The sequence below is a fragment of the Parus major genome, chromosome 4, assembly GCF_001522545.3.
Source record: "Parus major isolate Abel chromosome 4, Parus_major1.1, whole genome shotgun sequence".
In the NCBI taxonomy this organism is placed as follows: domain Eukaryota; kingdom Metazoa; phylum Chordata; class Aves; order Passeriformes; family Paridae; genus Parus; species Parus major.
Genome location: NC_031771.1, coordinates 52,194,396 through 52,207,679, shown reverse-complemented (window position 1 = coordinate 52,207,679; position 13,284 = coordinate 52,194,396). Strand labels below are relative to the sequence as shown.

General features: G+C 35.8%; 1 protein-coding gene across 9 annotated transcripts in view; it reads right to left on the bottom strand.

The window, feature by feature from the left end:
- The window catches only part of KCNIP4 (potassium voltage-gated channel interacting protein 4), a 386,819-nt gene that overhangs the window by 163,689 nt on the left and 209,846 nt on the right, over positions 1-13,284 (bottom strand). Inside the window, exon 1 of one of the 9 annotated variants that reach the window (XM_015624326.2) lies at positions 12,957-13,172. The exons of the other annotated variants lie outside the window; for them this stretch is intronic. Within the exon in view, the coding sequence (XP_015479812.1) occupies positions 12,957-13,056 (100 nt within the window). The 5' untranslated portion in view covers positions 13,057-13,172. Of the gene's footprint in view, positions 1-12,956; positions 13,173-13,284 lie in introns of those variants that run through there. 9 annotated transcript variants of the gene reach the window in all.

The following is a 13,284-nucleotide window of genomic DNA, read 5'->3' as shown; positions in this document are numbered from 1 at the left end:
TCAGAGTACATGAAATTCTACGGGAAGTCCTGGCTTAATTTCTTTTATTGATAGTAGTAAATCAGAGCTGCTGGATACCTTCTGCTCCTAAGACCACCCTCTTTTACAGTCTTCCCAGGACCCCCAGTTTGGCTCTATTAACTTGTTTAATTCAAAGCCCTGCCTTTGAGCACCTTTAAAGTAAATATCTAAATAGCTAAAGGGTCAGACCAAAACATTATAAAGGAGGAAGTTTTCCAAAGAGTTTTCCATTTGTTACATGCAAAAGCACAGCCCAACCTGTTACAGTGCACAAGTCGTTGGGAAATCAAAATAAAAGAATTTGCTGATACACATTCTTTTGAGGATAAACTTTACTTCATTATTTACTTCTGTCATAAAGAAAATGCTTCCTATGAGAAATAATTGACTACTGCAGCTGCTTTAGTCACACTGTCCCAGGTGATCTACTAAAGACTCCAAAAAGCCAACATGTGAACTGTATATATTTCTACAATAGAAAAGCATGGGCAGTTATAAATTCCTCTCAGATTCTGCTTCGGAGAACAGTTCCAAGCTGTCCAAAAAAATATAATTAATCCCAGTGTAAATAACAATGCTGCTGCTGTGGTAAAATACTGTCCAAAAATATACCTAAAGAAAGTCTTATCCAGAGATGGAAGTAAAAGATACTTGCTAGTCAGGTGTAGTCAGCCAGAGCTGACTGTGTATTGCAGCGTTGCTGCTGGACAGCAGCAGGCATTGGTGAGAAATGGAAAGCAGAGACCTCATGGCCTGAATTACCTTGACAGTTTCATCACCACATCTGGTTTGTCACATCAGCACCAAGATTTCCTGGTAATACCTCACTGCTGCTTTGTACTGATGGAAAAGGACACATAGCTCATTTTAAATAGAACATGATTACGAACAGTTACAACAATTCAGAATCAAAGAAGTTAAAAAATATCCCATGATGAACAAGCTACTTAAAAAGGATGAGTTGGAGATTGCATATTCAAGGAAAGCAGAGTCAGAATTCAGATGACATCTCAGTAAAAAAGGCACTATAACAATAAAACAATTGAATATTGAGCTTCTCTGAGCTCTGTACACCATAGCCAGAGACAGGCTCCCAGCCAAGACGGTTCTTCAGTGTAACACAGATACTAGTTTTGAGTATAACTGTTTTGCCCATTGAAAGCCCAACTGAATTCAAAGGTGTCTCCTTCTTAATACTTGTTTGGTGTGGCTTAAAAGTCACGCTTTTTTCCAGCTGAGTCTGATAAGCAGACTCTGAAAAGGAAGCCTCCTTCTGCCTACGCACTCCATCACCAGCACGTGTCCCACAGACAGTTGCTCCCAGGTGACAAACTGTGGGCTATAGTCCTGCTACTAAGCACTTACTGCCAAATTCTTGGCAATCATTGCCCAAAATAAATGTTAGTGGTCAACACAAGGTGAATCAACAAAAAAGACCATTACGTCTCTAAGATGCCCAGTGATCATAGTCATGAGACTGCAGCTGCAAATGTACAGCAGATAAAAGCATTTGAGGTCATCTCAGAATAAAACTAATTAAACCCTGCATTAGAAAATGATTTGTGCTTTAGCCACATCCAGTGTTGCAAAAGGCTGTAGCCAATGTGAGTTGAATTTAGGACTGTGGGATTTGAAAACTGTTAAGTCATGTCACACAACTGTTGTTTAAACTGGACAGCCAGCACAGCTGTGATGTAAGGTAAAGTCCATCAAGATTTATACTACAGAGCTACGATTTCAAAGGAAAGCATGGGAAAAACATCAATACACATAGATCTAAGCAAAAAAAACCCTGTATAATGCAGTAGATAATAAAACACAAAGGCTCAGAGTAGACTGGAATTTGCAAAGGTATAGCTTACCTCCAAGTTACTTATTTGCTCTGAGCAGTAAATATACAAAGCTATTGCACCAAATGTAACTATTTGGGATGTAGATAAGAGTATTCCCAAATGGATTATGGATGTCATTTATCTATATTTTTAATGTCTTTGTCACATTAAAGAGAAAGACAGACGCTAATGGATAAATACTGCACAATAATTTAATAAGCTGTGTCCCTAAACCCATCTGCTTGTTACACCTTGGGAGATCTCTAGCTGAAGCTCAATTACAACTTCATATGTTTGAGGAATAAAAACTTTTCAGTTGCTTACCTGTACCTTTCATTTGCTGCTAAACAACCTTCCATCCTCCTTGAAGTGATTGTCAGGACACAAATTTACCACAGGGAAAAAAAAGCATAACCTTGGAATATGCTGCAGTACAGCATAATATTTTTTTCACTGAAAGGATTGTCAAGGATTCAAACAGGCTGCCCAGGGAAGTGGTAGTCATTATCCCTGGAAGTTCAAAAAAACAACTGGATGAGGCATTTAGTACTATGGTTTAGTTGATATGTTGGTATTCAGTCAAAGATTGGACTCAACAATCTTGGAGGTCTTTTCCAACCTTAATAATTCTATGATTCTATAAAACTAGCTAAGCCATTACCATGCTGATATCCCTCAATGTCTTAGGATCTTTCAGCATTTGAAATCTGTTCCAAGAAAGATGGTAGCTACCAGTCAGAAAGTTCATAAAGCAATTTTAGTGGTAATATCATACTAATACAGAGAATTCCTTTTGCCCTTCACTAGGAAACTCTTAACTGTTTCCATCTTGTAGGAGTCTAGAAATGCAGAGACATTTCTCTGTCTATATAATTCTTTAAAAAATACATCAATCATATATAATATTGATAAAAAAGGCTTCCAAATATCCCTGAGCAAGCCAGAGTTTGTAAGAAATTAAATAGAAAGTAGAAAAATGTTTCTTTTAACACAGAAGTGAAAGTATAGATTTTAAGAGGGTTCCACACATGGAGTAAAGATAGAGGAAAAAGGGTGTAGTTTTTAATCCTTCTTCTTCTTCCTTCTTCTCCATGTTTCTGCAGTTTATAGAAGCACAAAATATGACTGGCTTAGAGTTAGTCGCACTTTTAATTACGCGAGCAGATATAGAAAACTTATTTGTTGAGATATAATAATACACGTGTCTGTAATTAATAAGATAGAAGTCAGTATAAAGGTGAAAAGACCACGTGGTTCGAAGCCATTTTGTATCATTAGAACAAGATGAGCCAGGCTGTGGTGATTTAAGCTTGTGCAGTCAGTCTGGATAGACCTGCCAAGTTTTGTAAAAATCCTTCAATAAACACGAGAAACCAGAATCTAATGAGCCCGTGAGTTTTCTTCGAATAATAAGGACTGAGATAAGTGGGACTCCCCACGAGGGAGGATCCCAAAAGAATTCAGCCCAAAAGAGGCTGAGAGACTAGAGAAAAGTTATATCCACAGAAAATTCAGCCCAAAGGAGGCAAAGAGAAAAATTACACATCTGAGACACACTACCAGGTCACTGGTGAGGGATGCATGGAAGACTCAAATGATTAGACACATCATAAAATGAAGGTATTTCCTAGACTTACATTACAACATATGTCCTAAACTTATATTACAACACATGTTGTAAGTAAGTTAATATATTAAAACAAATTCATTCTTCAAGAAATTAACAATTAACTATCAGTTAATAAAAATAGATAGTATAAATAAAATAATGGTCCTCTTTAGGGTAAAGGTGGATGCTGTTTAACACTTGAGAGCACCTGCTGTAAAATGTCTGCTTCCTCTTAAAGTGTCCTCCCTCTTGGTTCCTACTAGGAACATTAACTACCTCTGGGTTAGGGGATCTTCCCCAGAGAGAACGTGCACAGTGTGAGAAATCCCAAAGCATGCGCTTTCATTTCTCTGGTATATTGCACACGCTTCCTTTAGCATCAAAGCAAGATGTCACAGGACTAAAAGAGAGATATACTGCTTCCATGAGCACAAGGACTCAGTAACAGTGATCTGCCCTTCAAAGTATGGCATTACAAAACACAGCTGCAGACGAGATTGATTCACTACCTGTTGAGTGGTGCCATTCACTAGGATGGCTACTCACAGCCATGTCTGCCACTGAAAAATATACGAGTCCAGAGCAGGTCAGGTGGTTGACTCAGAGCAAGGTAATCATTCCCTTCAGTAATTATTTGAGAAAAGGCCTGGAACTGACAAACTATCAGATGGATGAGGGAGGATGCTTTTCACCTTTTATCTTCCCAGCAAGGGCACTGCTCAAGGACTTGAATTACTTGCCAATTACAGCTCACTTTCAAGAAACAGGCTGAGGTCAAGGCTCTAATCAGTTTCAACTGGGTCCAAACAACCATGTACTTGGTTACTGAGACCATCGTACTTTAAACAATGAAAAACACTTACTACCAAAATAACTAAATTATTCAGTAAGTTTCATTGTTTTTATCAATTATAATAGAAAATCCCTCCACCCAGGAGAGAAAAAAGAAAAATTTGCTTTAAACCAAATACAGTGCTGAACATGGTAGTTGGAACTCCAGTCTCATGCTTTCTTATTCTATGCATCCACATAACAAAGAGATGTCTAAAAGCATTAGTGAATATAGAAGATATACCAATATTGAATTTGGTACTTTACCACTTCAATAAATATTCACTACAGAGACTTAGAAAATAAAAATCTGTCAATGAAAAGTTACATTTTATCATTTTTCCTGACTGCAAAATCTCTCTTTACAAATTAAGAGTGTGAAACTGCAGGTTTATAACCAGAAGGAAAATCCCCTGATTATTGGATCTTTAAGAAGGAAAAAAACCCCAAAACAAAAAAATGGGAACTGAGATCTTCCAAAGATGAAAAAAAGCAGTGTACATCTTTATAATCACCTGTATTAATAAAGATAATTATTAAATTATAAATTATAATTATTACATTAATAAATACATATAATTTTTTTTTATGTTAGTTTGATAACCCAAAACCAAATGGAAAAGTTCTGAAGTAGCAGTCCTAATTCAACATGTTATTTATTTTCTTAAGGTAGGCAAATTTAAAATTAATAAAACCACAGGACACGGTGAACTTATATTAATCCAAATCAGACCTCACAACAGAAGGTCACATCTTTAGTATGGTTATTTCAAATGAATAAAAAAAAAACTTACCAAAGATTTTCTAATGTGATCTTCTAACAAAAAACCTCCAAAAACAAAAACCCACAAAAAACACCAAAAAAAAGCACAAAAATAAATAAAAAACTACCCAGCAAATAATTTCACTCACATCTTTATTTCTATTTAGAATCATTGATGTGAGTATCTCTATTTTGCCAAAAAAGTATAAGATGAGCTAATTATTGCTCACTGTATTAATAGTAAGATACCACGTATAGGAAAGGCAGGGATATTATGTCTTACCTCTGATCTGTCTGAGATCAATTTTGAGTCTTCTGTCCAGTTTGAATATCAATTCCCCAAGAAGATTATTAAAAAAATAAAAAAGGTTCAGAAAAGAGCCACAAAACTTATTTTGAATCTAGAAAACAAAAGGTATAAGTGCTAAAGTAGCTTTACTTAGTTTCTCAAATTAAAAAGTGAAGTTCCTAAACAGATTAAGTTAATCAACAAAGGATATTGTGATGAATCTTCAGTTTGGGTTTTTGCAGCGAGATTTACCTTTTAAATAGGAATGTTTTGGGTCTATCAATGTTTGGCTCAGTCCAAAAATTCTAGCATTCAGAAAGTAAGCTTCTTATCATAATGCGGTAAGATAATGGTAAGGAAGCAAATAGAAAAATTAGTAGCATTTGAAGTATAACTTTTAACAGATTATGACAATTTTTGCAATAATGACTCAAAGGTGAGCCATGTTCTCACTGAATGGGTCAGCAATCGAGTTGACTGAGGATACCTTCCTGTCTTTATGACTTCTTTATTATTGCTGAACTATTAAATCAGTTTTGATTGTGAGCAAGTGAACCACATTTTGTCCTATCTTAATCATCAACTTGCAAAACAACCATTTCAGCATCCTATTCCGCCTTCCGTTATACCCATTTACTCCTGAGAATAATTACTCCTGTTCTGGTAACCCAATTCATCTCAGACTACTTATCTAGCCATAAATTGGCCAGAATGGGAACTCTGAGCTATGTGATGAGTAAGAGGGAAATTAATGCAATTTAGATTGAGGTTGAATAAATATACTTATGAACATAGCAATTTTTGTCTGAATGTATCAAAAAATTAGAAAACTCCAACTGTGCATAATTCCTTTTATCATCAGCTGCAGGTTACAAATGAACTGAGGCAGATCTCTGATGAACCTCCTATCTCTGGGATCTTACTAGGTGTTCAGTGGCAAACTTGATATTTGAAGGTATAGGTACTCTCACTGTCTTGTAAACATAACTTTAAATCTCAGACTTCAAAAGAAGTAACTCAGATGGCATATTAATAAAATTTCAAAATTTAACATGCATATCCCTCAGGCTAAATAAAATTTAATTCAGTATGGAAAAAAAGTTCTTTCTAATGAAAAAATAGTCAAGGAGTTTACTGAGATGATAGATTACTTTCCAAGAGGACAGACCACATCCTTCCATAGAGCAGAATATGGTCTTATTCTCCAAGGGGTATAATACTCATTGCACTTGAATATTATGGATTACCTGCAGAAATTTTGGCTTTTCAGAAATATCAGGTTCAATAAACAAGATAAATCTCTGTCTTCTTTTTAGGTGCAGCTGTTAAGAATGGGCTGTCACCATCAGACAAACTTATGCAGGCAGCATCTTGGTTCTGTTGTTACTGAAAGTTCCTCAGACACAGGCAAGAAGTAGCTGTATATAGATTACTTTTCTTCCACCAGCAGAAATTCTTTTCTGGTTATCTAGAGACACCCCATCACTTTGTAGAGATGCTGTTAGGAAAAAATTCTGAGTATGAGCTTCAAGTACAGAAAGAATAGATCAAATTGTGGCTGTACAAACGTCTGTTCTGATATACATACCTACAGCAGCTGGTGAGTGTTACTGACATAATATCATAATGCTTATGTCCAAAAAAAGTATTGTCCTTAATGTTCTTAACAACTCACTTCTCTGGTAACCCTTTTTCTTTTCTATTTCAGATGTCGGGGTTGTTTTCTCTATTAGAATTTGGTTTTAGTAATGAGAGTTGAACTATTAATCACATTTCTTCTGTGTAAAATTAGACAATATTCCACACAATACTCTGATATAACTGATAAATAAATATCTGATTAATAAACATATATTTACCTGATCTACTCTCATTTTCCTTTCATTATCTCACATCATCAACAGTAAGAAAATAGCACTCAAAAATCTCTTTGGATGATTGAAATTTTTCCTGTTTATAGAAGAATATTTTTTGGCTATTGGTCCCAACAAAAAAAATGTGCCTGGAATACCACATACCTCCATAGATACCACTGGGAAAAATGACTGCAGAAAGGAAAAACAAAGTTGTTGCTCCAGATAAAATCATCTGCCTTATTATATCTAGGCAGCATTCAGTCTGGCTGAACTGAACTTTCTAACAGGTGCTGAACGATTAATCACCAGAGAAACAGGTCAGGTAACTAAAGGAAGAACTCCCCTATAAAAAATAATGCAAAAAAGCATTGTATTGATAATTTGGAGAGCAAGACTCTATCCATCTATTTCTTTGTCATCCTTTCAATTACAGTGTTTATCTCCTTCGGTGTCTGTAGATGTAAAGCACTAGACACACACATTATTATTGAGTGTGACAGTAAGTGTTGAGAAAAGACTCTTCAGCAGACATTGACCTGGGAACACCAGGTTTTTCAGCAACAATGGACCAGCCTTCAGAAGATGACTCAGAGATGACAGACCACTTCTAACAACAGAAGGCACCTATTACAAATTCTCATGGCTAGCAAGCTGCTTTTCTTGACTATTTCTGGTTTTTCTAAGACTGTATCTATAAGTTGGGGCTTCTAGTATGAAAAATGGGAAGAGCTTTTCTCTTATTCATTCTGCCCAGTGGTGGCTTGCTGACCAGTCATGCAGGATGCACAACCTGGTCAGATGTTCACATGCACATAATTCCAAGTAAACTACAGTACATGCTGCTCTCTACAAGTGACTTGCTAGTGCTGTTCCAGCTACATATTTAATCAAGAAGAAGTTCACTGGAGTTCTGTGTATAAAGATTTCTGTCTACTTCTCACTTATCCCTATATGAGGAGTCATTTCAACAGTTGTTTTGATTCAATTTATCTTATAATTTATGAAGACTTAATTGAACAAATTACTTCTAAGTTTTAATATTAATATTTCTATCATATTTTTGTATTTTGCCTACTGTCAGCTCTGCCTAATCATTTCACATACTGGTCCACTTTTGCTTCCATACTTCACAATTCTGTGCATAACTCTCTGACATCCAGATTGATTTAAGAAAAGAAAAATGCCATAAAAGCCCCTATGTTTATCACACTATTTGTTGGATGAAATGCTAGTCATTATGAATCTTCTGGAATGAATATCAAAGAAAAACCTGACAGAGCCACTGCAACAGGCTACTCAGAGAGTTCATGGAATCTCCTTCACTGGAAGAAGTCAAAGCCTGCCTGGATGTGAGCCCATGCAACTTGCACTATGTGAACCTGCTGTAGCAGGGGGTTGGACTAGATGATCTCCAGAGGCACCTTCCAACCCGAGCATTCTGTGGTTCTGAGGTATTACTCCTTTTCCATCCAGGAAGAACACTGTGAGGAGGGACATCACTGTGGAAATGGTGACATTCCCAGCAGATCATAGCCTGGATGGCAAAACAGCTCCAGAGGCTGCTAGTTTGAGAGCAACCACAAGGAACTTCCACTTCCTTTCCAGTCATATCCAGTCCTTGTTCAAAAACTGCTGTAAATATCACAAGCAATTACCTATGCATCTGTGGTTTTGCTCTTTTTTCCAGCTGATGAATACAAAGTATTTAATAGCCAAGTTTACTAAAATGGGATTAGAAGCTGCTTTAACATTTTGGAGGAATCAAGCGTTTTAGTAATTTAGCTCGATTATTACAATTTTAGCTGTAAAGTTCTAGTGCTGCCACTCTCAGGACTCCTAAAAAAGGATTATAGACAGATACCGACAACAGAGACATGGAACCCACATTTCACAGTAATATATTTAGCTACTTCCATGCTATTTTTTCTATTAGATGTTCTAATTGCTGTAAGGTTATTTCCTAAAAAACAAAGTATTCCTATTTAAATATTTTTGATCAGTCATATAGTTCAGATTTCTTCTCTGAACATTATTCCTAATAGTGTAGGTTTCAATACATACCTTAATAAAGAGGGTCTATTTTTCTGTTTATTTAATTAATAAACAGGAATTAATAAATTTAGCTTTTGAAAAGCAATCCAGGTTTCCCAATAAACTTTAGGACAAAGCAATTTTAAATTAGGAATGGCCTGATCTCATGATGCTTCAACCTCTGTCTCCAACACTTTACCCAGAAAAACTGAAATACAAGGAAGATATTCACAAAGAAAATCTCTTCAATTTCTTCTTTAAGTTCATATGATCCTAATACATGAAGATTGCAAAGTACTTTTAAGAAAAGTACTAAAAATATACTGAAATCCTATAAATTAATATCCTGAGTATGGCATAATCTCAAGATGGTAACCTTTTGTACATATAGCTATTCAGGTCTTGTATCTCATTCTACTTATGAATGACTTTAAGAAAAACTTGCGTTACAAGAAGAAAAAATTATAGATTGATACCGAGGAACAAACTTTCCTGATTAGGTATCAGTGCACTACTTTTAAAACCTGATAAATTATTGTTTTAAAAAGCCAGTAAAGTTTAGCAAGGAGAATATAGCCTAATTTATGAAAAGTTAAAAATTTAACCTAAGGACAAAGCCTGTGCAATCCAAAACCCATGAGAGCGAATAAATCTATTCTGCTACTCATCATTTTAGGAGCTGCCATACAATATTAAAAACATCTATTTGAAAATACTTTTATAACAACAGTAAAACCACTCAGCAATTAAAGGCAACTGGGCAAAACCACAGAAAGCATACTGCAATCTAAGTGAGTGCAATACATCATAAAATAATATTTAACTGAGAGATAAAGTCTCTGAAACCCACAACGTACTAAAGTGTATAAATCTATTCTGCTACTTATCACTTTCATAGCTGTCATACAATATTAAAAACATCTATTTGAAAATACTTTCTTACAACAGAATCACTCAGCAGTTGAAGGTAATTGTACAAAACCACAGAAAGCATACTGTTATCAGAGTGAGTGCAGGATAAGTATAAGCAAGTATACAAAATATTTACTCTGAAATACGTCATTGTTTTTGAAAAGAATGAAAATAATTGCATATTATTATTATCATATACATAATTTGCACTGAAGGGTCTGAAGGGAGGAGAATATTTTTTACACTCATTATAGCTATTATGACACTGAACAGAGTGCTTTTAATTTACATCATTGCACCTGATTCTTCCAAATTAATGTGGTGTTTCACAAAGTACAGAATCATGACAATCCAGTGTAAGATAAGTTATCATCAGGCTTTTTTCACCATGATAGGGGCACAATAGGATTCTGAAACCTCAGTCTCTACCTAAGCTTCAGAATGAGCTTTAGCATTGTGCATTGCATGCACTCTGCTAGAGATTATTACTGACTCTGATCTCCAGGTAGATATAGGATGTGTTTTATATACTGTAAACCATTAAATGGTGGGAAACAAATAGAAAGGTTTTCTTGGGACATATTAACCTCTGTGAAAAAGAAAGAAGTGATATAACCTACCCAAATTCAGAAAATTAAAAATGTCCTTATAAAACCCAACATTTTCAGAAAGCTGAGACCAACTTCCTCACTGATTTCCAGAAAAGCACATAAATAGTCTGACTACACTTGTAAAATTTCCTTTCTTTAACATTCTAATTAAAAACTTCTCTAACACTTACACAATTTTACAATGCATGTACTTTTCATTCAATAGTAGAAATGAATAGTCTTGATGCTTACTAACATTTTGACAATTTTTTTTCAATTCTCTAGTAAAAGCATAAGAATATTTTTGTTTTTCCTATTTTACTCAGTTCAGATCTTTAAATCAAAAGTTTAAGGAAAAAAATGGGAAAGAAATCTACTGCTGAGCTAAGAAGAAAAAAAATCTTCAGTCTGTGAAATTTAGCTAACATCATTATTTATACTATTACTTGATTCTCATGTAACATGCCCTTTATGTCATTCACAGAAGTAGAACATCACAGAGGAATGGAGCATAAATACCTTCCTGTGATTTCCCTTAGCTGGCATGCAGGAAACCTCTCCTGGAGTAGGTAAAAAGAAACTTTAAGACTCTATGCACAAACAGACTGCCAGACTTTTGACCAGAGAGGCAGGAAAAACAGGCATCTGCACAAAAAACTTACAGAAATAATACAACCACTTACAGACATCTTCACTATATTTTGAATTGTCTTTCCATTATCAGCTTCTCCAACCATAGCAACAAGTACAGGCAACAATCAAATGATGTATTTTTCCAGGGAACCCAAACAGATGTGGCAATCAGACTCGACTTGAGAGCACACTCAAACATGCCAAACAACTTAAAACATACATACAGATTTTTTTTTTTTTTCTCAATCTTTGCAGCTTCTAATGCTGGAAATAACTTTTACAGTAACATTTATCATGTTAATTGATACTTCTTAAATCTAAACACAGCACAAAAAGAAAATCAGAAAGTCAAACCTTTAAGGGAATCTTTCTGTTGTCATGTAAACTAGATAGAATGTACTCTAACACAACCATAAAATTTTTATAAAAAAAGCACTTGATCTCTGAAGGGCTTTAAGATTCTCTAGCAAGATTCTAGCAAGTCCACGCAAGACAGCTACACAGACAGAGTACCAGCTGAGTAACTTCCTTCTTTCAAATCACTTGAAAGGAAGGCTGCATTTCTTGAAAGGGTTACATAAACAGGACTACTTTAGATGTTTTCATAGGAGAAAATTTTGCTTAAAACATAATTTTTGTTATAGTTAGCACATGAAACCGTAATTAAAGAACAGTGTTCTCCTTTTCACAGGTGTAAGTATGTATGCTGCATTCAAATGCCCACTTACAGGAAGATTTTTGAATACAATATTCCTTCAATATTTGAGAAACAGACCACTTCAGAATGTAATCTAGTAAAACACTAGGATGAAGTGATTGTCATTACATTATCGACCATGCTGCAAGCAGTGCTTTTTTAGTCCAACTCATCATATGGTACAAATAACAGCTCTCTTAGAAATAAGGTAAAAATAATCAATATTCCACTATTCCACATGTAAAAAACACATTTAAAATAATCTTCTTGTTTCTAATTCTTACTGCTTTATAAAGAAACAATATTGCTAATAGAGGAGGGGATCTGTCTAAGAAAAACAAAGCATCAAGCAATAAAATTTGCACTTGATTGCCCTTAGTGAATGTTTAAGTTGCTTAGTTTGAATCTGAGTATTGTAGTTCTTCCTCAAGCACAGTTTAAAATGTTAACAGTAAATTAAATATTCAACAGGTTTTTAAATACTATAAAACATACATGTTGATCTTACAACAATTCTAGTAGAGATGACGTTAACGTGAATACATTACAAAACAATTTTGATTACAAGACAGTTTGAAGGCAATATGATTGCCTGTAATCATACTAAAATCTGCCTTTGCCCTCCACTACTTTAAATGAGCAGATTTAAAACAGGAATAAGAGATTCAGACTTTACCACTTCAGTTTATACTGGCAGTTTTCTGGATACCAGTTTATTTTTCCTGCAAAATCAAACCACAACCAACACCCACAACAGACAGCCCCTGATGTGCACGTCGCTCTCGAAGTGACTCGGGTAGTGCCTCACATCCAGTTCACAGGTGCTCCTGCCTCGCTGCAAGAGAATAACCAGAACAGAAAAATGACGAGCCACTGAAAAGCACTCCCTTACCTTCTAAACCTGCTTCAATCAGCCCAAACTGTTCCAACACTTTTACAAAAAGCACAATCACGATCAACACCGCTATCATTTCAAGCCCTTCCAAGTTCATGGTGAGTTAGGTCATGATCTGACCACCGCCAATGAGGAAAGTGTTCTTCTGCCCGGCTTTCTTTGCAAAGCCATTAAACTAGGCGCGGAAGGCTCCTGCGAGGGAAGGGGGCGAGTGGGAGGGGAGCGGCAGAGAGCACATCCCGGCTACCCCAGCAGAGGCCAGGAGAGGCGGGCGGATCAGCTCCGGCCTGCCGGCGCTGCCCGGCTCGGCACAGCCCGGCTCGGC